The sequence below is a fragment of the Haemaphysalis longicornis genome, unplaced genomic scaffold, assembly GCF_048455015.1.
Source record: "Haemaphysalis longicornis isolate Haplotype H1 unplaced genomic scaffold, Haemaphysalis longicornis Haplotype H1 scaffold_2, whole genome shotgun sequence".
In the NCBI taxonomy this organism is placed as follows: domain Eukaryota; kingdom Metazoa; phylum Arthropoda; class Arachnida; order Ixodida; family Ixodidae; genus Haemaphysalis; species Haemaphysalis longicornis.
In genome coordinates this window covers 224,037,054-224,059,807 of record NW_027526295.1, presented here as the reverse complement: position 1 = coordinate 224,059,807, position 22,754 = coordinate 224,037,054, and the positions used below count along the sequence as shown (strand labels likewise).

At 47.8% G+C, this 22,754-nt stretch overlaps 1 protein-coding gene and 1 non-coding gene across 2 annotated transcripts in view; one reads left to right on the top strand and one right to left on the bottom strand.

Moving 5' to 3' along the window:
* LOC144170002 (endochitinase-like) overlaps window positions 1-22,754 on the top strand; it is a 44,180-nt gene that overhangs the window by 2,324 nt on the left and 19,102 nt on the right. Inside the window, exons 3-4 of the mRNA XM_077699493.1 lie at window positions 2,152-2,414; window positions 20,787-20,890. Coding sequence (XP_077555619.1) covers window positions 2,152-2,414; window positions 20,787-20,890 — 367 coding nt within the window. The remainder of the gene's footprint in view (window positions 1-2,151; window positions 2,415-20,786; window positions 20,891-22,754) is intronic.
* On the bottom strand, window positions 20,257-20,329 carry Trnat-agu (transfer RNA threonine (anticodon AGU)). Its single transcript has one exon. It is a non-coding gene; the product is annotated as a tRNA-Thr (tRNA).

The following is a 22,754-nucleotide window of genomic DNA, read 5'->3' as shown; positions in this document are numbered from 1 at the left end:
TTGCGAACGATCACTTACCGATGGGCGCATTCAAGAATGACAACTAATTCCGCACTCACGACGCAACAGAACGCTTTATTTCCGTGAAAAAAAATCGCTGATCTTGGCCTGCTTCTTCGTCCTGGAAATGAAATTAAAGACGCTGGTCTCAATCTTCTTGAGGCCGTCCAGGTGCGACAGCCCAGTTCCTTCCATGTCGCCGCAACAACGGCGAATCAAGCTGAACGCAGCGGCCACTTCACCCGCGGAGTACGATCGTGTAGCCGCCTCCTCGTCCGGACGATCTTCACCACTCGAGCTATCAACCTGGGTTCCTGCGACCGCAGCTACAATATCCTCGTCACCGAGGCTCGAAACAGCCTGAACATTGGTGTCAGCGTTCTCGAAGTCGTCGGGAGACACTCCGGCTGGAACAGCAGCCGGGAAAAGGGACGACAACCCGCGAAACGTGTCGCCCATGCACTCGTCGTCGTCGTCGCCGTCTTCGCAAGCTTCGGAAAGTTCGGCCGTCACAAAGCCTGCCTTCCGGAAGCAGTTGGCCACCGTCTCCTTGTTCACGCCGTTCCAAGCGCATGTCATCATATGTATGGCTCCCAGCAGGTCAACCTTAAGCTCGGTGCCCACGCGGAGGTTCATCAAAAGCCTATCGAGGAGTCGCCTCCTGTACCCGACCTTCGCCATGCCCGCGCATTCCTCCACATCCTCCTCAACCTCAATCGGGGTTGCAGCGACCGCCGAAGAGCACCTACCAGCTCCCGCGGCGTTCGATATACCCGATGTCGGGAAAAATACGGTTCGATATAAACGTACGAATTCCTATACTTTTACACAGAATTTTCAAGGGGATAATTTACGAGTTCGATATAGACAATAATTCGATATACCCGTGTTCGATATATCCGTGTTCGACTGTATACCATCAAACGTGGTGAGTCAGAGAGAAAGAGCGAGAGAGCTGTGTTAAAAAATAAATGCTGAAGTGGTTATACTCCCTCTAATTGCTGAACTTGCTCATTGAGTTGTGGATTCATATAGTAAGACAAAAAGGGAAAGAAAAAGGGTAAAAAACAGTAAGTGAAGTATGAGTGAAATTAATATAATACGATACGATATATAATAGGAATAGTAATATCATATAGTGGAATAAAAATGAAAAAGAAATTACAAGGACAAGCGATCGCGTACACACACACACACACACACACACACACACACGCACACACACACGCACACACACGCACGCACGCACACACGCACACACACACACACACACACACACACACACACACACGTCGATGCGGTATGTTAGCCATAGAGCTGGGTGCCTTTTGTTAGAGGAAGTTTATATCTTACCAAGTGCCTTTACGGAACCCTTCATAATATAATTTAACCACGGAATATTTTGCCACTTAGATGAAAATATAAAAAGGCCCGTATTTACCAGCCCCACTGCAAATGTAGTCAAAAGACGATACCGCCGCCTTACCACGTAGCACGCTCCCCCCCCCCCCCCCTACCCTTCACTCTCCTCTTGTCTCCTGTGGCTCCTCCCATTAAAATTCAATGAAGGTTTGCTCAGTTCAATTAAATTTCTCGCCTTTGCACTGCTCGCATGCTGTCTGTTGGAAACATTTTTTGTTTGTGCTAGAAATGGCACGTGCCGGCATGTTTTATTTCAGTGTTTGCTTTTATTACTGTCTCTCTCTGACAGCATATTTAACCCCATTTTTATCTACCCCTGTAAAAACGACAAGAGAACGTGTTGCTGAGCGTGTTGGTTGAGGTCAACAAACATACTTGCTTGTTAAAACGAATCCGACGTCTATTTTATTTAGAAGAATGCTACTATTCTCGGTAACGTACATATGTATTGCCTCAAATACGTTTAATGTTTTCTATGTCGCCATGTATGAGACATGCCAGTAGTTGCAGTAGTTTAGAATGGTCTTTTCTATATATATATATATATATATATATATATACTTTGTGTTAAAGCATTCCTTCAACTGTTATTATTGAGGCTATCGAATTGCGTCACATACAGACAAAAATGTCCGCACTTAGGTAGCCCAAAAAAGACTACCGTATTTAAGAACTCAATTTCCAGTGTGCTGACATATTTCGTATTGTTTGAATTCCCACACACCCCAGGGAAATATCTCGACTTCACGAACCTCAAGAACCAGCATTTGTACCTCAAGACAATGCTAGCTGTTGGGGGCTGGGACCTCGGGGGAAAGGTTTTCTCCGACATGGTTAGCACACCGGAGAAAAGGACTGTGTTCGTCAACAGCGCGCTTCGCTGGATCCTACAGTACGACTTCGATGGGCTCGAGATCATTTGGAAGTACCCCGGATACGCGAAACGCGGCGGGAAGCCACAAGACAAGGAAAACTTTGTGCTTCTCCTAAAGGTAAGTGACGCCACGTGGATATTGGAAACGGGGTGTCCACAGACTCAACATATATCAATAGACTACGCTAATGTCCATTGCGATGAAGCTGTACCTGGATATATTGCGTTGGTATTCAGCCTGTTCGCTGCTCACCGGCAACAAACGATAATTAGCATTTCCGTTGTCGCTTTTGCCGTCTTTCAAAGGGTTGGCCGAGGCAGTGCAAACAAATAATTGTCATCGCCTGGGTGCTTGCCCAAGCTGGTACAAGTTGTCACCATGCATGGTGGTCAGACGCACAAGCACTTCTACGATAAGGCGACTTTATAGAGGAATCTAAGTTTAAAGTCTGCAATCTCCGCTGATGCCGATGATTATCTAGCCTACCCTTCCCCGCCCCTGCGTCAATAGCGTAGATGCATTTGCCCGCGTGTCCCTACTCACTAGTATCTGAACTCCTTTCCTCGTTATGCCGCCTACCACCTGCTGAAATACTTCACCGAGGCAAACTCAACGTCAAATTGTCTTGGAGCGGTACGTTTGATAAGCGCATTGAACTCCTCAATGAGGTACATTGTGGGAATTAATTTTTACCTTAGAATTTATCAGTACATGAAAGAGAGCTTCAGCTGCTTCGAAAGAGGTTAAGTACCTCCTAGTACATGCGAAGTGCCTTTGCTTCAAGGAACCCATTCCAATGTACGGCAAGGCCAAAGATACCGAAAATAGGACCTCTCATTTGGCAACTCGGCTTTTTGTTCTCTTGACGCCGGTAGTAACACATTCATTCGATCCCGTATATTACTACCACAAATTGGAAATAATAACATAATAGCCTGCGGCACAACAGCCTGATGGCGAAACGTACGGGAATTAACATTGCTGGTGTTAATCTTCCCACGAAACAACTTCAAAAAAAAAAAAAGAAGGAAGGTAACACTAACGCGTAAGACTTTAAGGTAGCGAAGCTGGACGCAACCTTCAGTTTCAGTTTATTCACGACCATCAAGAAGGTTCGGTACACGATTGCAGCCGATTTGCTTCTTCATCGCAGCCGCAACGATCTTTACTCCATGATTGTTGCAATAAGTGTGAGATTCTTTCATTTTTTGGAAGTGGTAATCATTGGACATCATCTTGGAGGGGCGTCCGCCATCACGTGTCTTTCTCGATCCGAGCAATTGTTGCCACTGTTACGGCGAACGCTTCAGTTTTTTTTTTTTTTTGTCAATCTTGGCCAATCTTTCTATTTGGTATACTTGGCTTGACAAACATGCGCCCGGGACGCTGGGCGGTCGCCGCGAGACACGCACACACGAACGCTCAGCATTTTCATGGTTTTGTTGGTGGTGGTGGTGGTGGTGGTTGTTGTGGGATCAGGCGGCGTTAGCCTGGCTGGATATGCCGGCAATTGCTCCGCCCAAGGTCCTCCTAATTAGCCAAAGGTAGTGTCCTTTTATCACAAGTTTGCCAGCTCCGTCTCCTCAAGGAAGCTCAGGAGAAGGCGTGACACGTCTCTTCGCAGCATCCAATGTCCCCTTGGAAAGACGATTTGGTCCAGAGTGCTGTGTGGAGCTGCCAGCTTTCGAATCGCTGAGAGCATTGCAGTCCACTCGACATCATGCTCTGGGCAACACATTACGTAGTGGTGTACATCCCCTATCCCTGCACATGACGAACACAGAGGCGATCGCACGAAGCCCACCTTGAATAGCCATGCTGTTGTTACTGGCGGGCAATCGCAGCGAGGCCCGCGCTCACGTGCGCGCTTGGCAATTTCTTGGTATTTTTAGCTGCGGACACGAAAAATTACGATTTGCTAAACAGCTTCGCTGTTAAAAGTGCGAATGAACGGTAATACTGTAATTATCTTCCGTTGTGTCCTTCCCTAAGAATCCAAGTTATGCTCTCTGAGCAGGTATCACATGGCGTGAAAGGGACCCTGCAACACTTTTTTAAGTTTTTTAAATCCTAAATGCTTTCAGAACGTGGTCAACAAACACACCCGGTACTTAGAATAGGAGGTCACAAATTACCTCAGCCAAAATTACTGCTCCATGCCCATCAGGTAACTTGAAAACTTTCTCAACAATTTTTCTTCTCTTTCGTGGTCGTGGCGTTCTTCTAACACTCGAATTACGTCATCACAGGGGTGTAGCGGCTATTGGCCGGCTTTCTTTCAGTTGCACCAACACATACATTCGACAGCCGCTTTTAAAGGGGCCCTGTAACAGTTTTTTCTACTTTTTTTGAAATATTAAATGCTTGCAGAACGTAGTCATCAAGCACACCTAGATTAGAGGGTCGCCCATCAGATAACTTGAAAACTCGCTCAAAAGATTTTGCTCTCTTTCCAGGTCTTGACGTTCTTCGACGGCTCGAATTACGTCACTAAGGCCATGTAGCGGCTGCTGGCCGGTTTTCCTTCAGTTGCAGCAATGAACGCTTTTCGGTAGCAACTTTAAAAATAAAGCCACAGAAACAAAGCAGAAACGGAAGGCGTAGCTGGTGCGGCGAGCAAATGAAGCAGTGCCGCTCCGTGCTGGCGATAACTGCATCTTTCGCAGTGGTCCCAGACGCGAAGGAAATAGTGAAAGCGCTTATCGGAAGTGTTGCAGGGTCCCTTTAAGAAAGACCGCAAAAGCAAAGCAGAAATGGAAGGCGGGTGGCTCTGCTGCGATGAGCAAATCCCGCAGTGCCGCTCCGTGCTGGCGATGGGGAAACAAACGACAAAAGTTTACATAGGCCGGCACGGAGTCTGATCCGAAGAAGCGAATTTACTATAGATTATAAGGTTGTGAATTGTGGAGGCCAGAAAAATTGAACACTGCTTATTCCTACCACCGGGTTTCGTCATTTTGAAACGGATGGAGTCACATCAGGTTGTAAAAATCGATGTTAAATGTAGGAAATCAGCGGCGCAGAGGCAGCCGTAGGTGGACGGTTTGCGTGTTAGCACACACTCGGCCTCGCGCAAAAGTTTACACAGAAATGTAACTCCACGTCAAAAGCCTACAGTCTCCCGTATTAGAACACATCTAAAGGGGCCATGAAGACAAAATAGAAGTTCGTTTTATTCAAAAGATTTGGTTTTTTTTATGGTACCCTCCAGCAAATTGTGCTTTATTACCCAAGAAATTAAGCAATTTAGGTCAAACTCTTAATTCTCCCGCTGAATCGTATGCTTCGTGAAGTTAGCAATGGCGTGTACAGTCTACTCCGGATAATTCAAAGTCGCTGAATAGGAATATTTGTTTAACTGGAAGTGATGTGCTGGCCCTGGCAATTTTAGATGCAATCTAATGATAGACATCTTTCGATACTTCGAAGCTTAAACCCATTACATCGGCTAATTGGAAGTCATTTTGAATAAAAAACATCGAGGTAACCGTCTTTTTTGGAGTTCTCATCTTGTTGTTGCGCACAGCGCCGTGTGAGCTGGGGAGATGTTTCCGGCGTCTATTTAAGGGATAAGTAAAACCGTGTCGTACGCAGTGATGTTCCCTACGGGGAGGAAAAATTCCCATTTCTAGGTCCAAAAATTCCCTATTTATGGCATTTTTTACCCGTAAGCAAGTCGCGGATTCCCTGCAAATTTCCCTGCGTTTTTTTTTTTTTTTTTGAAGCTTATAGATCTTTACAGGGATTTCTGTTCGGTTCTAGGGTTTACCCAGGGCCGCATATGTATATTTTCCGTAGCCTTCGAGACGCAGAGGCCGTTCTGCGAATGAGAGTTTCAGCGTTAACTAAATTCCACTACATCTGCCGCTCAGTAGCATTTGACTATGCATTTCACGTTTTGCACGAAACGGCATGCATACTTTCGAAGCTAAAACTCTTAGTTAAAACTGCTCGTACGACAAGAACAATGCATTGCTGGGTAAATTGAGGTAATCTCAGCTCAGGGCGGGGAGTGTTGGCGCTATCTCTTGTTGACGGCACGGGAACTAAAGCAAATCCAAAATACTTATTTGTATATTGCGCAGGTATACCTGCAAACAGTCCCCCGCCGGTTCACGCTTTGCTAGCTGTTTCTCATGAAGTATTCTTTCCTCTATGCTCCCTCAAGATTTAAGAACTAGACTGGGAACGGTCTTGTACGCTTTTGGCTTGCAGGAACACGACCGCGAATATTTGAACATAGCACAGACGAAGTGGTAAGGGAACATTAAAAAAAATTATTAAATGACGCAAGGCCCGGTTTACTGACAATATTTTTTTGTTTTACTCCAAGAATCCTAAAATTCCCTGCATCTATTGAAGATTCCCTTTTTCACTATTGGCCAGAATTACAGCCGAAAATTCCTAGAAAAAGGGAACATTCCCCGCAAAGAACATCACTGGTCGAACGTTAGACTTGGGGACGGAAGTCGAGATTCTGAACGGAATCAAGAGGGAGGATGTGTTGCGGACTAGTAACAATGTTGTTATTGGGCTATTTTGATATTCGGAAGTTCGGTTAATTCGAAGTTTTTTGCGGTCCCTGTGGATCGTATAAGCGGGAGTCGAGTGTATAGGGCATGTACTAAAACAAAAGGTAGTATTACTATTCTAGACACTGAAGTAGTATGTTGACCGGTGCTGCCGCAATCTCACAGACACCCACATTACCCTGTTTATTGTCCTCGTTTCTAGGTGGCGCAACAATACTGCTCAAAGGAGCGCTGTGTGCTCTCAGCTTATGACCGGACTTGTAAACATGCCGTATTCTTGTTGCGGTTGATTGCAATCGTTTCGTAAGACATCTGGGGCGGTATTCTCGTGTTTTGTCTCTTTCGGGTCCGTTCTAAAAGTGCCTGTTTTGAGCGAGTCCTGATTGGCGAAAAGCGAACAACCGGATGTGACGTAACGCAAGCACGTCCATTACCTCCTAGAAAAGCTGTCTAGGAGGTAACGGCGCGGCGGAGCTTGTCCGCGGCTTCTCGGAGCAGACAATTTGAATTTGAAAAAAAACGAAGGTCAATCACGAAATTTATGTTTATCGCCTTGTTGTTGGCTCCCCGGTGGAACAGGCGGTCGAGGAGTAATGGTCGCGGGTTCGATACCCGGCCGCGCCGGCTGCTTTTCTGATGGAGGCGAAAAGCAAAAAAAAAAAAAAAAAAAAAAACGCCCGTTTGTACGACATCTCGGCGTACGTTAAAGATCCTTAGGTGCTCAAAATTAATCCGGAGCCCTCAACTACGGCGCGCCTAATCGCCTGCGTTGCGTCGGCGCGTTAAACCCAGTGTTGCACACGTTCCTCTAAAACAGGAACGAAAGCTCGTTCCTCGTTCCTCCCGAATTCTGAAACGAGTTCCCGTTACACGTCCCTTTATAGCGAAAGGAACGCGTTTCCACTTCCAACATTGGAACGCTTCGTTACATTAACGTTACATTACATTACAAAAGCCGAAGATTTGTACACAAACAATCACGTGATCCGCCTTTTCACTCTCACTCAAACTCCCAGTTGCTCATCAAAGTAAAAGTATAAAACAGGTTGAAACCGACCAGCTAAAGCAACTCCGAATGCTGGCCGCCGACCTTCGAGCGGCCTCCCTGTGGTATTGTCCATACGGCGCGCGACGAAATTAGCCCAACAATGACGAAATTCCTGTACTAAAGGACCTGGCACTCCCGTCGACCTGTTCCCGCCAGATTGGCGGCAGGCCGCACCATGATGAACTGCGCGCGTACTCTGTACCTTCGAGCAGGACAACATCCCAAGACACTGCGCTGCGCCCAGCTCTATTGGTAGCCGGTGACCCTTCGAATGACCGCAGAGCGAGCGCAACTCCACCGACAACAACGCACCCGCGCCTCACGCGCACTAATGCGGTAGTTCGTTAATTACCCGTGACAATGTATAGGTATACGGTGGTTTCACAAGGGACAGCGCAGTGCCACTCGGACTTCGACAACCTTTACCCGGGAGGGTACAATTCTATCGGCGATGCGATGCGATGAGGTTTTTAAAGGGGGGGGGGGGGGGGGGGGGGGGGGGGTGAGGGGGGTAAGAAAAGGGCCCGAAACTGTCTGGCGTGGAGTGCCGACACCTTATCAGCCCCGAATCTATCGGCAAAACGCGCACCCTGGCCTCCCGAGACAAACGATGACAGGGGAAAAGCATCCTCGCGGCTGCGCTATTCACCCTTTCGAACGCCGCGTGAGCTCAACCGGCGTGAAAGCAAGCACAAGCTGCGGCCCGCTGTGTGACTACTCCTCTGCCTTTGACCTTCGAAGAAACACGTTCCGCTGAAGGACGGGCAACTTGGCCAGTTTAGAGGAAGAGAAACACAGCAGCAACTAGTGGATTTTCGTAATCGAGCCTTGGCATCAAAAACAGCCAATTCCTAGTGATGTAACGTTTGCAGAAGGAACGCCGTTGCTGCCGTTCCTTCATAAACCTAGCGAGTTCCCGTTACAGGTGCACCGACCCTTAATGGAACGGTGGCGTTACTTCGTTCCTCCAAAAAGGAACTAGTTCCATGAACGCCGTTCCGTTCAAAACTGGGGCCGAATTCTCTAAAAAACGGCCGTCGCTTTGAAACGACGGGGTAGCGCCATTGAAATGTATGTGTTCTGGGGTTGGGGCCGTCGCTTTGAGGTGCTCAGTGTGAAGTATGAGCTGCAAGAAAAGCACTGTGGCAAGGACGGGAAGGGACAAGTGAAATGACGGAGGGCAGTGGGGTGTCCCTTCGCGTCCTTGCCACAGTGCTTTTCTTGCAGCTCATACTTCACGCTGAGCACCTCAAAGCGACGGCCCCAACCCCAGAACACATACATTTCAATGGCGCTACCCCGTCGTTTCAAAGCGACGGCCCGTCGTTTTGGAGAATTGGGCCCCTGGTTAAACCCTACAATCAATCAATCAATCAATCAATCAATCAATCAATCAATCAATCAATCAATCAATCAATCAATCAATCAATCAATCAATCAATCAATCAATCGTTTGTCTATGGTGGCTGCAGTGCGTGTAGGCGTTTCCTAGTCAGCACAGCCAAGCGACGCATGGCGCTATCTAGGGGCATTTTTGAAGCTATGTCCACGTGCATGTGGCACTCAATTTAATCGATCAGAACCGCTTGGTCTCGTAGTGTTTTTTTTAGCAGTTCCGCTCCTGCGAAGCAAACATCCTAACCCGGGTTCAATTCCCGTTACCGCTCCTTTTTCCTTTTCAAGGGTTTGTCATATTTTAATATTAACATTTGTTATCACGCATATAATCTATTAATGACATCTTTATGCATGGGATTTCGGGTATTTTCGTTGCCTTTTGGTCAGTTTGAGCTACTGCTTCTTGCACGTTTCTGTGGTTTTTCCCTTTTTAGGTTGGTTTCGGCTATTTCTGTTAAATATTTTCTACACCGTAGTTTTCAACCATTGCAGGTCCGTTTTGGCTGCTAGTTATTTCAGTTCGGGTGGTTTTGTATGCTTTAGGTACGTTTATGCTGTGATATAACCTCCATAAGCAAGCTCAGGTGACGGCGCCTGTACTGACTAGGAAACGCATACACGCGGCCGCAGTTAAAAATAGCAAGCGAATGCCGAGCGCTCATGCACGCGTGCCTCGCGAGCACGTTCGTCAAGCCAAGTATACCCACTCTGGCCAATATTGGGCACACACACACACACACACACAGAAAAAGAAACTCCAGCGTATGCAGCGTGCCTCAAGCGCACTTTGGTCAATCCAAGCACTGGGCAAGCCAAATGCTTGACCAATGTCAAGCCAAGCATTGGTCAAGCAAAACATTGCTCCCAGAAATACTCCAGCGTTCGCCGAATCATGGCAACACTTGCTGGGAACGAGAAAGACACGTCATAGCGTACACCCCTCGTTCGTTCGTCCTCGTGTCGCCCTGCGCATGCGCTCTGCACAGTAGAAGCACGCTTCTTGAATGTCGAAGCTGCTGTAGGTGATCATTGACTCCACATGGTCCGGCCGCGGATAGTTCGCACGGCCGAGGAAGAAGCCACGCTTCCAGAGGCTCGGCGGCGTGCAAAGCATCCGCTAGAGACGATAAGTCGCGCTTGCAGAGTGGCGTACGAAAACCTCGACCAAAACGACGAGCTCATTCTGGCCTTGCTAAACATAAGGCGATTGAAATGCCCTTCCGCCGACGTCAGCCACGACAGCACAACGATAATAAAACTCGACTTAGTGTCCCTCAATGATCACCTACTACAGCTTCGCCATTCAAGTCTTGCGTGTGAGTGTTAAGCTTTCCTGAATTCTTTAACCTTTTTTATGACAAATAGTTTTCCCCGCCGGAAGTGGTGGGGAAAAAAAAGGAGCGAGGTCGAACCAGCAAAGGTGCGCAATATCCGCTCAATCCTTTGCCTCTTTGCGTCAAGCACTCCGTCCAGATGGAAGGGCAGCTATCACTACAGTTCCGTTCAGAGGAAATGCAACTCGCGGTAAGAGCAGCTTGCCTTGATTTTTACCCAAACGTAAAACCGCTTCTGCTCACTGACTAGCCAGAGTAATTGTCCATTATTAATCCCTATTTATAATTTATGATTATCGGACGTAATTCCAGCGATGGTTAGATTCCTTGGCTCCAGTGAGCGGTAGCGCATCGACCGAGTGAGTAAACATGAAGACCGATTGTTCTCACCCCGCGAATTCAAAGCGAGAGGGAAGCATAACTTACAAAACGGTAGCCACGACCAAAAACAAAACAAAGCAAGCTTGTAGAGAATCGATCCCGCGACTATAACATCCGTTAGCAAAACTCACTACGAAATAGAGCGATCTAATCAGCTGGTTTTCACTCCGACTGGACGGAACTAGATACACATAACGTCGGTTCCGTCTGGACTGAACTTTAGCATTCTTTATCGTTCAGTCTGGACGAAGCTCTGGACGCAGCCGCATTTAAATGACAGGTAATGGCTGCAGGTGTGAGCCAACTACCGCATGTATTGTTACTTGGAACGATAGAAACTGAAACTTCCGGAACACCATTTTTTTCTTCAAAAGATGCATAAAATTACTGCCTTCAAAGGGTCTGATTAAGTAGGGCACGAAGCACCCGCACACAAAGTACGCGATGCATGAGTCTGCAAGTTCTCATCATGCTGTACGCATCAACATAAAAAACCTAATTGAAACATTCAAGATGACAAAAAATTTCACCTAAAACACATCAGAAACAAAATGGTGCTATTCTTAAACAAAAAACCGTTCACGAAAAAAAAAGCTTGCAGAATCCCCGATTCACCCTGGCAATACAAAAACACAAATGAAATTTCCATAGAAAACACGCTCCGCGCACTAAACGGAATTCTCGCTCTTGGTTCACACTGGTACGCACTGCGGTTCAAACGGAAACGTTTAAGGGGATACGTTTTACAAAGTTCGAAGCACGCCACAATAGTTCAGCCGAATAGTTCAATAACTTGCCGAAAAAAGCCTGGTTGAGTGCCTCACGGTTGAGTGCCTGACGGCAGGGAGCTGGTGGACCCTCTACGCTGCCCTGACAGCCTTCGCTCTCCGGAGCGATGACTCCTAGAACTTATTCCACTGCCTGATTGTTTGCGATGTGTATTCGAAAACTTCTGCGACTTCGGTGTAATCAGCGACTCCTGCAGTGTGCGCTTGAACTCATCAGCCGACAGAAGGCTGCTCCGTTTGGATGAAGGGCCCGCCGCTGTCATACAAAGCCCGCCATCGGCGGAGCTTGTCTCTGGACCAGCCAAATACTCCGTGGCCACCGAGGCCAGCGCGACAACGACTCCAACGAAGGCGATCATGATGTCCTTTCGATGACGCGGCGCCAGGCGGAATAGCACCTCGCCCAAGGATCCCGTAACTCGCCCTAGTGCGAAACCCGTGCTCAGTCCCGTGCAGCGATTCATGATTGGCAGCTGCTGCACGGTGATTAGAAAGGCCAGGACGACGAATAGGCTGGCTAACATACGAAGCACCACCAGCAGCATGCCGTTGAGCTGCGCCGCTTCCTCGCCGAATGTGGCTGTCAGAGCCACGCACAGAATGCTGAACAGGAGCATTGTGGCGACGCCAGACCGCTTGGCGCCAAAGCGCCGAACGCACATGTACGTCACAAAGTGCAGGGGAACCAAGGCAAACAGGCTGGCTGCTGCGACCGCTCTGTTGACGGCGACAATGTCGTTCAGGTTCACCTGGTTGAAGGCGAACGAGCAGGAGGCCCAGATGAAGTTTAGGAGAGCGAAGCGCCTCCGGATATCAGCCGGCACGATAGAAGGCCTCTGTTGATCACAGATATGCTCGTCAGTTGGCCTCGCTAGCTTGTGGGCCTCGAACCAGGTGTGACAATAGTCGAGGTCAACGTGGTTCATGGTGGCTGCCTTCAGGGCGACGTTTCTTGCCTTGTTTAGGTCACGTGTTACCACGAGCCATGTAGGAGACTCGTACCGCACAGTGTGAAATGCAGCGGCCATCATTAGGGTGGGAACCATGAGCAAAAGATGGGTCGCCTGCCAGCCTAAGTGAAGCAGCGACGTGACCAACCCGAACAGGGGGGCCAAAACAGAGGCTACCGCCATGGCGACGAAGCAGTAGAGCTCCCTGCGTGCTCGAGTTGTCACTTCGTAAAGGACGGCGTAGAGGACCAGCCAGAAGGAGTTGCTCGTCACCGACACGATAATGCGGAGAGCCACAAAAATGAAGTACGAATTGGCGAGGCTGGTGGTCAGTCCTGTGATGAGGAACGCGGAGATGGATACCGCCATGACGCGTATGCGCCCGACGCGGTCTGCGAGCAGGCCGGCGAGCGGAAGGGCGACAGCCGAAGCCGTCATGTAGGTCATCACGGCCAACTCGATGAGCCAGCGCTTGTCGCACACCAGCCGCCACTCGCTGATGATGTTGTTTCCGTAGCGGTTGAGGTCGAATTCCCACGCCTCGCACGGCACGATGCGTGCCCGGCTGCCGGCGTCCGGGGGTTCTCGGCGCGTGCACTGGCTCCGACTGCCGTCAATCTCGAGCGGGGTGGCCAGCGTCCGCCAATCCGTCACGCTAAGATTGTTGAAGGCTTCCGGCGGCCGGCACCAGTGGTCCATGACACGCGTCGTGATCCGGAAGCTGACGAGGTGCACCAGGAAAGAAATGCCAGCCAGCACCGTGGTCGTCAGAACCAGGAGCTGGTATCTGCCCTCACCCAGCGGTATGCCGTCGCCGTCGTCTTCTGTCTGGGCCTGATGGTTCGGCACAGCAGTATGAAAGGACGTAGAGGGTGCTTGAAAAACTGACTGCCTTCTGGACGGCATAATCCAACCTCAGTGACGGTTTTTCTTACTTCGTCTTCTTTCCTGCACGTTGACACGTTCATCACCGTGTCTTTGAGAACTTTTGCCTCTTCTCTTCGTAATTAGTGCCGAACTACAGGGAGTTTAAAGAAGAGCAAGTGAATAATAGGCGTGCACGGGAAAAATCCTTTCCATAACTGTCCCTAAACATATTTTTATGACCGATTCTGTGATACGCCAGTGTCCCAGCGGATCGGTTTATTGGTTATGTGTTTTCCATAAACTCCCCTTCTGACCAGGCGGTCGCGCCGCCGAGGCGTTCAGAGGATTGTAGCCTCTCGATGTTTTTCGTTTTCCTCCTAGCACTATTCGGGGTGGTCCCGACGGGCATCGTGCTTACGCTGGTCGTCCGCGGCCCCACGGTCGTCGCTGGTCTCCTTCAGTCGCGGTCTAACCCCAGGCTGCGTTCTTTTTCTCCATGGGTAGGCTTCACTGTGCTACGCAAAAACTTGCAAAGCCAGCTTACAAAAACGCAGCTTAAAGCGATCTTTTTTTCGCCTTCACTTCTAGACACGGGTTCGTTGCTGGGAAGACTAAATGATCAATATGCGCCCTCTTTTGTCAAGATATGAAGCTCCGGAGGGGGAGGGTGTGTTGAAGAGAGGAGGAGGGATAGTATGCCTGTAGTAGAAGGAGGGGTTTGCAATGCGCCTCGGAGAAGTCTGTTCTACTAACCTTGAAGAACCCCAGAAGAGAAACAAGCGGAAACATGGTGGTTCACATCAATGGTGAGCTGGTCCCTCGACCCAACTGTATCAAGACCCTGGAACAACACATTCTACAAGGCATAGGAGATGGAGCTGAACGCGGGGCAGCAACAGAACCTTGGGTATTCCGAACACGACATCCATTATCAGACTTCTGGAGCTCGGGGTTAACAACACAGTGGAGAACCTGTGGGAAGCTCGTGCACAAGAAAGCCCAAATTAAGCTGCTAACCCAAACAACCAATGGAAAATTAAAACTGAAGCAGCTAGGACTTACCATCCCTGGTGGGAAGCCAGAGCCGCTATGTCTCATCGCGGACATGAAAGCGAACATTACAATCAGCCGGATAGCTAGAAATATGCGCGCATTAAATTATGTTGAGAGGAAAACAACCAGGGTGGAGTCCCTGGAAAGGCTATTGGACAGCAACCGGAATACCTTATACGTGGAAGTCGCCGGACCGCAAGAGGGAAAGATGGCAGTGGCAGTTGCAACACCACATGAAAAAAGTTGTAAGCTCGGCTATCCTAAAGACGAAATCGCCGCCCAGGGGTAAGAGACAACCGTCGCCCTGGCCGTGACTTCCAACCCCAGAGCAATAATTTTGCCTGATTCGCCGGAGGCCTACAGACACTTTAAACACGGCGACCTCTTCAAACTCACTCACCAAATCCTTTGTAAACACCGACCGGAGATGTTCTTATCATCTGGAAAGCCAGATTAAACTCGTCAGAGGAAGAACGAGGGCGCCGATGCCACAGCCCCAGGTCTTCTTATCTTGTACATGGACGTACTTGTAGATGTACATGGCGTACATGTACAATCTTTAAGCTTCTTAAAGCTCAACTGAAGAACTTAGCCACTTTGGTTTGGTTTGATTTGGTTTTATGTTTGTGGGTTGATTATGGTTACTTATGTACACTAATCATTGTAATGCAGCCCCTGCATAAGTACTCAAAGGAAGTAAATGATCATGATAATATCAAAGTAACAACAACAATAATAATGGTGATGACGGCTATTATTCTGCTTATGCCTATGGTAGAATGTTTTTTGCGCCCCCAGGGGAACATTCAGAGAAGCTTGCACTGACGCGCAAGACTTCAATGGAGAAACTGTTGTAGGTGAGCGCTTCCGGACACATAGTTAAGTTCAATATCATTGTTTATTTGCATAGTTGCGGTGCTAGTAATCGTCGTCATATGCATCGCAGAGGTCGTCGTCTTCTTCGCGGCGAGTGGCGGATGCAAAGTCATCCTCGGCATTTTTGACTTCCACCAGCTTGTCATCGACTGCAGGCAGCAGTGGCGGGATCTGCAAGTGATCTCGGGAAAAAGTGGCACACTTGTACCCATGTCTCCAATTATCCATAATGGCTTCTAGAGAATGCGGCGGCAACGATGACCCCTCCCAAGCAGGCTGTCTTTTCATATTTAGCGTTAGCGCTGGGATTTTATTTTTAGATGCGCGGTAGCACTTCACAACAGCGCTGGATTTTTTTTTTTTTTTTGCTAGCCAGAGATTCGTCAGTTGCCGCAAAACACGTGCTCACGAGCGCTCACGAGCGTCTCTGCAGGCGGGAACGCCGCTACAAGCGCGACCGCAGCATGCTTGCATCTGCCTGAACGGTCGGCAAGGGCGAGCCCACTGTGTTGTGTATGCAGAATACGGCATACACCGCAGCAGCTACAACTTGGGACCGCCCGCCAGAACTGGGCTTATGGTGAAGTTTAGTTTATAAATTCATGTGATAGTGCAGTGAAAGATTCCACTGGTGCTCGTAGTCGGAACGGCTTCGTAAAGGGGTGACTGAATAATTGCGGCGATGCTAAGCCTTTTCGACCCGACCCGGCCTCAGAGGGCTGTGCAAAAGCGCTGCATGCGCTACCGCTTGCGGGCCGCTAGCCGTCGGTGTAACTATTCAATTACTGTCGTGGGTGAGCATGCTATGTTTGGACCCCCTATCTGGCCTTGAAGCGCTCGTTCCCCCATTCTTAAAGTGACGCGCCGACGCAAGCAGAGCCTACGCGAGAAGCCCTGGCCCCCGGCAGTGTGAGCGGGCCGACCGCCAGTCGACCCTGATGGGCAGTAAGTAGTAGACGGAGGATGCGCATCGGCTGCTAAAGAGAAAGCGTGACGTACCTCAGAGCGGACCCAATGGCTGCGAGTATCTCGAAACCGCAAGGGTCTTGTCCTGTTTCTCTACGTGGTCTTGCGACGGGTTGGTGACGTCATAGCTTCCACAGTTCTTCGGAGGCGTGAGGAGAGAGTGAAAGCTCCAGGCACGGCCGCTCGATGGAAACAAGGTCCGTCCTGCCGAATCGCGCGCCGGCAATGGGCGAGCGCCTGACCGCGGAGTTCCCAGTTGCGGCCGCTACTTTCCGCGGGGGCGCCGAACATCGGTGGTGCCTCACCGGGTGCCGCTTCGGAGCGCCTTCGAAGTTGCCGGGATCATCGCGCATGAAAGCAGCTTCCACTAACGTCCTGTCTCGCGTATGCAAATTAATTCTATTACCAGTGACCGGAAAGATGACTCTGCCATCTCTACAAACGTGATCTCATGGAATGCCGTCTGTAAATGGTAATCATGGTTTCAGACGGCTGCGATGACTCCGCCGCTTCAGCAGCCATTCAGCGGCCAGGTGGTGTTTGGGAAAACGGCAGTGCAGCCCGGTGCCATGCGAATGTGGCTTAAAAATTATTTTAGGTGTATACTCTGACAGGGCCACTCGATGGAAACAAGGTCCTTGTTTCCATCGAGTGGCCGTGGCTCTTAAATGAAACTATGATTGCTGGCATGTATTACGCTAAATTATTTGAAGCTATCCTTCAGCGCAGTTTGAAAACAGCCGTATTTTAAGCTTGCCCAACGTAGTTTGAGTTGCCCAGGTGCTAAAGCTGTCTCGCCGGGCAAGTTAATATGGCTCAGAAATCCAAATACATATGATGTCTCAACAATCATGTTTTCTTTAAAAAAAACGTCTTGTGGCATGACTTTCCCGACGGTTGTGAAAAACCAGGGAGGATTGGAAAACAAGGCACTGTGTTTTGTTTAATGTGACGACGAGAGGCTTCCTTGGTTTGACGTTGAGATTGAAGGTATGAAACACAGCGACCAGGGCTCGGACGGAGTGTCCCACCAAGAAGACCCACGAAACAATCGTCATGAAAATAAAAGAGGGCCGTCACTATAGTGCATACATTCTCGGTAAAGTCAATCAAGTATAAAATTTCCACATAGGATTTCATTTGCTCACATACACAGTTACACCCCCCCCCCCCCCACACACACACACAGGAAAATGAAATAGCGCCGGAAGTTAAAGAAGTTAGTCCGTCGTGTTGGCCCAGTGGCTATGGCGTTGTGCTGCTGAGTCCAAGGACGCGGGTTCGATTCCCGGCCGCGACGGCTGCTTTTCTGATCGAGGCGAAAAGCGACAACGCCTCTGTTCGAGATTTCGGCGCAGGTTGAAGATCATCAGGTGATCGAAATTAAACAGGAGCCCTCCACTACAGCGCGCCTCATCGCCTGTGTAGCTTCGGTGCGTGAAACGTCACAATCAATAGTAGTTGTCGTTCCTCGTAGACATTTATATATAAATTTTTAAAATAATGCGGTTTGTCAGCCTTCAGCGGCTTTCAGTATTTAATGACCGAAACGAGCGTGTTGACCCCAGAGCAGCAGTATTCAAAGGCGCCAAATTGTTCCGTGTTCATAAAAACACTCAGTTGAAGATAAGCGTGCAGTGAATTCTTAAAACCTGATGGTGTGATTGACCACGTGTTATCTAGGGGTATTCAGCTGTCGCTGAACGTCTCTAAATACGTCTCTTATTCGTCGACGCACTCGCGACTGCTTCGCTTTTCGTCAACTCCGATTAACCAGTTTAATATTTGAACCAATTACTGTGACCGGTGATGATGACTAGCAGCATGAATATTCGTTTGAGAAGTGCACTTTTCTATCGAAAATTGGCAGCGATGCACACTGAATGCAAAGTACACACACACACACACACACACACACACACACACACACACACACACACACACACACACACACACACACACACACACGCACACACACACGCACACACACGCACACACACGCACACACACACACACACACACACACACACACACACACACACACACACACACACACACACACACACACACACACACACACACACACACACACACACACACACACACAGATATATATATATATATAGTCTGAAAAGATAAAAACTCACACAGAGCGCGAAAAAAATAAGGTTAGTAGAGACAGAGACAAACGAGAAAGATGTAGAAAATAGAAATAAGTTTACTGAAGTTTCAGAGAAAGGGAGTCCTCTCCGTGAAACGTCAGTAAACTTATTTCTATTTTCTACGTCTATCTCGTTTGTCTCTGTCTCTACTAACCTTATATATATATATATATATATATATATATATATATATATATATATAGCGAATCAGAAATGGGAAATGGGAAATGAGGGGCTCAGTGAAATAAGACAGAATAATATATGTATATAGCTTGACAGGGAGTGTCAGTTTCTGTGTCCTTCACAAAGGCAGGCTTAGCTAGCCATTTGCGCTAGCTGTCGGGCTGTGCAAACTAGTACACACATCTGCAGAGAAATCTCTAGAATTCACGCATATAAATCAGTGAGGGAAAATTTGCAGGCGTTTTTATGACGCCGTGTTTTTACGCTTCGCAGACTTCGAGCTTATTAAGTAGTGTGCCAGAAGCAGGAACCCACGCAACCCAGCCTTAAAGGGGCCCTAAATAGGCTTCTGAAGGTCGCATTCGGAAGGACTTGTTTGACCCTGTCTTTTCTTTCTTTTTCTTTTTTCCTGCTTATTTCTGCTCTTTGTATACGAATGTACACTCATTTCCTGTCGAAACTGCCTGTCTTACTGCTTTCGGGCGCGACCCTTGCCTCCCACCAACAGAAGCCAAGGCCAAGTATAGTATTCTCACGTTTCAATCACCTGACTCTGACACTTAGAGCGGGTGTGTATGGCCAGATGTTCGCCTTTTGCGTACATGGGCATATCTTCTTTGGACCCTCTCTTGCCCCCGGTTGCCACGGGACACTGAAAATACCACTTACCTTGTTAATTTCTTTTTATTCGTACTTCTCTCTCATGTTCATACCAGGCGACTGTGATTTCTTTGTTATCTTTCTTTACGCCCATGCAAAATGCTTGGAAGGGCATATCTTGTTTTCACCCCTCTTTTTCCCCCCTTCTGTTTCATTTTTTTTTTTTGAGGGGGGGGGCGATGTCAAATGCGTGCATGGGCATATCTTGTTTGACCCCTCTTTCACCCCTGTTGCCACGAGGAAAAGGGGAAATTACCTTGTTAATTTTTTATATTCTTTTTTTCGTTCTGTTTCTTTCCTTGTTTCGCTCTTTTTTCTCATGTTCGTACCGCATGACTGTGGGTTCTTGTTATTCTTTTTTCCCTCTTCCACTTCTGTCATTGTTTTTCTGCCCACCAACCATGATCCCATTGTTCAAACTCTCCCTTCCCTTGCCTGCCCTTGGCCTTGCTACATTTTCTGTATGTACATGACCCTGAAACCAACTTATTCTGTACTCTGAAGAAAGGAAGTCCTCTTCCTGAAACGTCAGAAAACTTTTATTTTTATTTTCTAATGTTTTTCTCGTGTGTCTCTGTCTCTGCTTACCTTATTTTTTCGCGCTCTGTGTGAGTTTCTGGGAAAACCTCAGTCAAGAAAACCTCAGAAAGCAAAGGGGAGGATATGGTAGGTTATCGAAACAGAAAAAGAATTTGGAAAGAAAGAAAGAAAGAAAGAAAGAAAGAAAGAAAGAAAGAAAGAAAGAAAGTGGAGAAAAAATGCCCGCCGGGTGGGATCCAAACCCACGACCTCCAGAATACTGGTCTGGTGCGATGACCACTACGCTACCAGCGAGATTATTTTCCCCTCCAGTTTCTCGAATATTTATGTTCAGGTTTTTGTTGTTGTTTTTTTTTTTTTTTGCTGCGCTTGGAGTGGTAGCCAGCGCCACTCGGACTACTCGGGGTGAATGGGACCTTCTTTTTAACCCCCGGGCCGTGACTCGAGTGTCTACGACATGTCGAGAGTGGTCGAACAGCGTTGAACCCTCTTAAGCTCCTTATGGCACCAAGACTACCAGAACAGAGGCCCTCGCTATGCATGTAGCGAATCAGAATAGGAAATGAGGGGCTCGTTGAAATAAGCCTGAAATAAGGATTGGCAGTCAAAAAAACCTCGGAAAGCAAAGGGGAGGATGTGGTGGGTCATCGAAACAGATAAAGAATTTGGAAAGAAAAAAAGTGGAATATATATATATACACTGCACGAACCGCCGCCCTGCGCATGACACGGGATTGTCTCTACTTCTCAGGAACTGAAAGAAGCCTTCGCTGCTCACCCACTGTACCTAACCACTGCTGTTCCTTTGGAAGAGAACTACCTGGATAACGGCTACAACATCGCCGGCATGGAAATGTGAGTAGCATTCCAGAAGTCCACAGCATGCTGGCAGGTATGCTCATGGGAGTGACATTGGTACACCATCGATTGCTCTTAACGACGGTGGCGGAAAGGTGTTTCTTAAGAGTACACTGAATTGGCTTAAACTGATGGTTATTTGTGGCTGCATTGTTTAGTTCAATTATTTGAATTTCTTGGTAACCCAACAGACATAGTTTATGTGACCTGAGCAGTAAGAGAAAAAAAACGACACACGCCAACTACTCTAATGGCGTCACAATAGTCATCAATGTATTAATTACTATTTCAGCCTCAGCAATTTTAATTATAATTTATATTAAAGTGAATCTCGAATATTTATTTATTCACGCACGGGTTATACATGTTAGACATTCCCTAAATCCGCTAAAGCAGTGGTTCTCAAATGGGGGTCCGCGGACCCCCCGGGGTCCGCGAAAGCATTTGAGGGGTCCGCGAAACCTCCTCCAAAACTTTTCCTCCTGCCGTTCTTTCCTCCATTTTGCCAGAACTTGCTGACAATACAAAAAGGTGGCTTCGCCGCATAACATGTATGTTTAACAACGGCTTTTTGCACAACACGTCAGCTATGAGGGAAAAGAAACAGACACAGAAGAGGCAGCACATTAGCGTTTAGAAGACTTAGATTTAAGAGCACATTGTTTACCGTTATGACGCGCATCATCATAAAAGTTAAGCACAAAAGGTGGGCATTGAGTAAGTGTGTGGGAGACGTAAGCTGCAAGTGCAAATTGTGTGACATTATGTCACCGATCGACATAAATTTCATGGTGGGGTCCCCCATCAATTTCACAAGCCCAAAAGGGGCCCCTAGGCGCAGCCATGGCTGAGAACCACTGCGCTAAGGTTACCTCTGTGAATATGGCGGTGCGTCCTCATGGCCGACGTCAGCAGTTCAGCATGGAGAAGGAGAACATGGAGAACTTTTCTTGTTAATTAAACAATGCATAAAAATAGGACGGGAAAACCCAGAGCATGGCTTTGTATTCTTGGCTTTGTTCTAGCTAGGCAATTAATGGCTAGAACTCACTTCAATGTCCTCTTAACAAACGAAGTTTAAAGACATGCGACGATATTTTCAAGTTCTTATTTTTATACTTCTTTCTTGTTATTTTATTCTTCTGTTTATTCATTGTGTCTTTACGTACCATTTCATCACCACGTTTCCTCTACTCAGCGCATCTTCTAAAAGGGCAGATATATCGGTATGCGGTTCAAGAATAAAGTCATTCCTTTTTTTACGCTTGTCACTTTGTTTTCTCGCCTCCCATTTCACATTTTTGTATACAATACTGCAGGTCATTTTCCAGGTCTGCGAAATGACGGTTTGACGATCTGCAGGTCATATGACCTGCAGGTCTGGATGTCATATACGAGATTCCCTGGCTTCAAAAAGTTCAGCAAGAAGAAAAATTCAGCTGTGTTCTGGGGACATTACTCCATGAATCACTTCAGAATTCCCACCAAAACTCCCCACCAGCTGCAAGCTGGACCGAAAAGAGCATATTTTAATTTCCCATTTCGAGGACTATAACAAATCGAAGACCCACACTTTTTTCCGGTACTTAAATTTGCATGTTTCACAACTTCGAAGGAGGGCGTCAAAAAATCCTAAGCAGCTCTCAGGGTATTTCCATCGCGGCATATCGTTATTGGGGCCAAAAAAAAGTGCGCTACTTGTTGCTAACAAAAAGAACGACCCGTGCAGAAAGCGTGAACTTGCGCGGTCGAAATTGACTTTTAATGCTGACCTCAATCCACCGAGAAGCAAAGAAGTGATGATTTGACTGTCTCTCTAAGATGGGCGACAGACATTGCTGCTCAGCAGAGGTAGAAATAG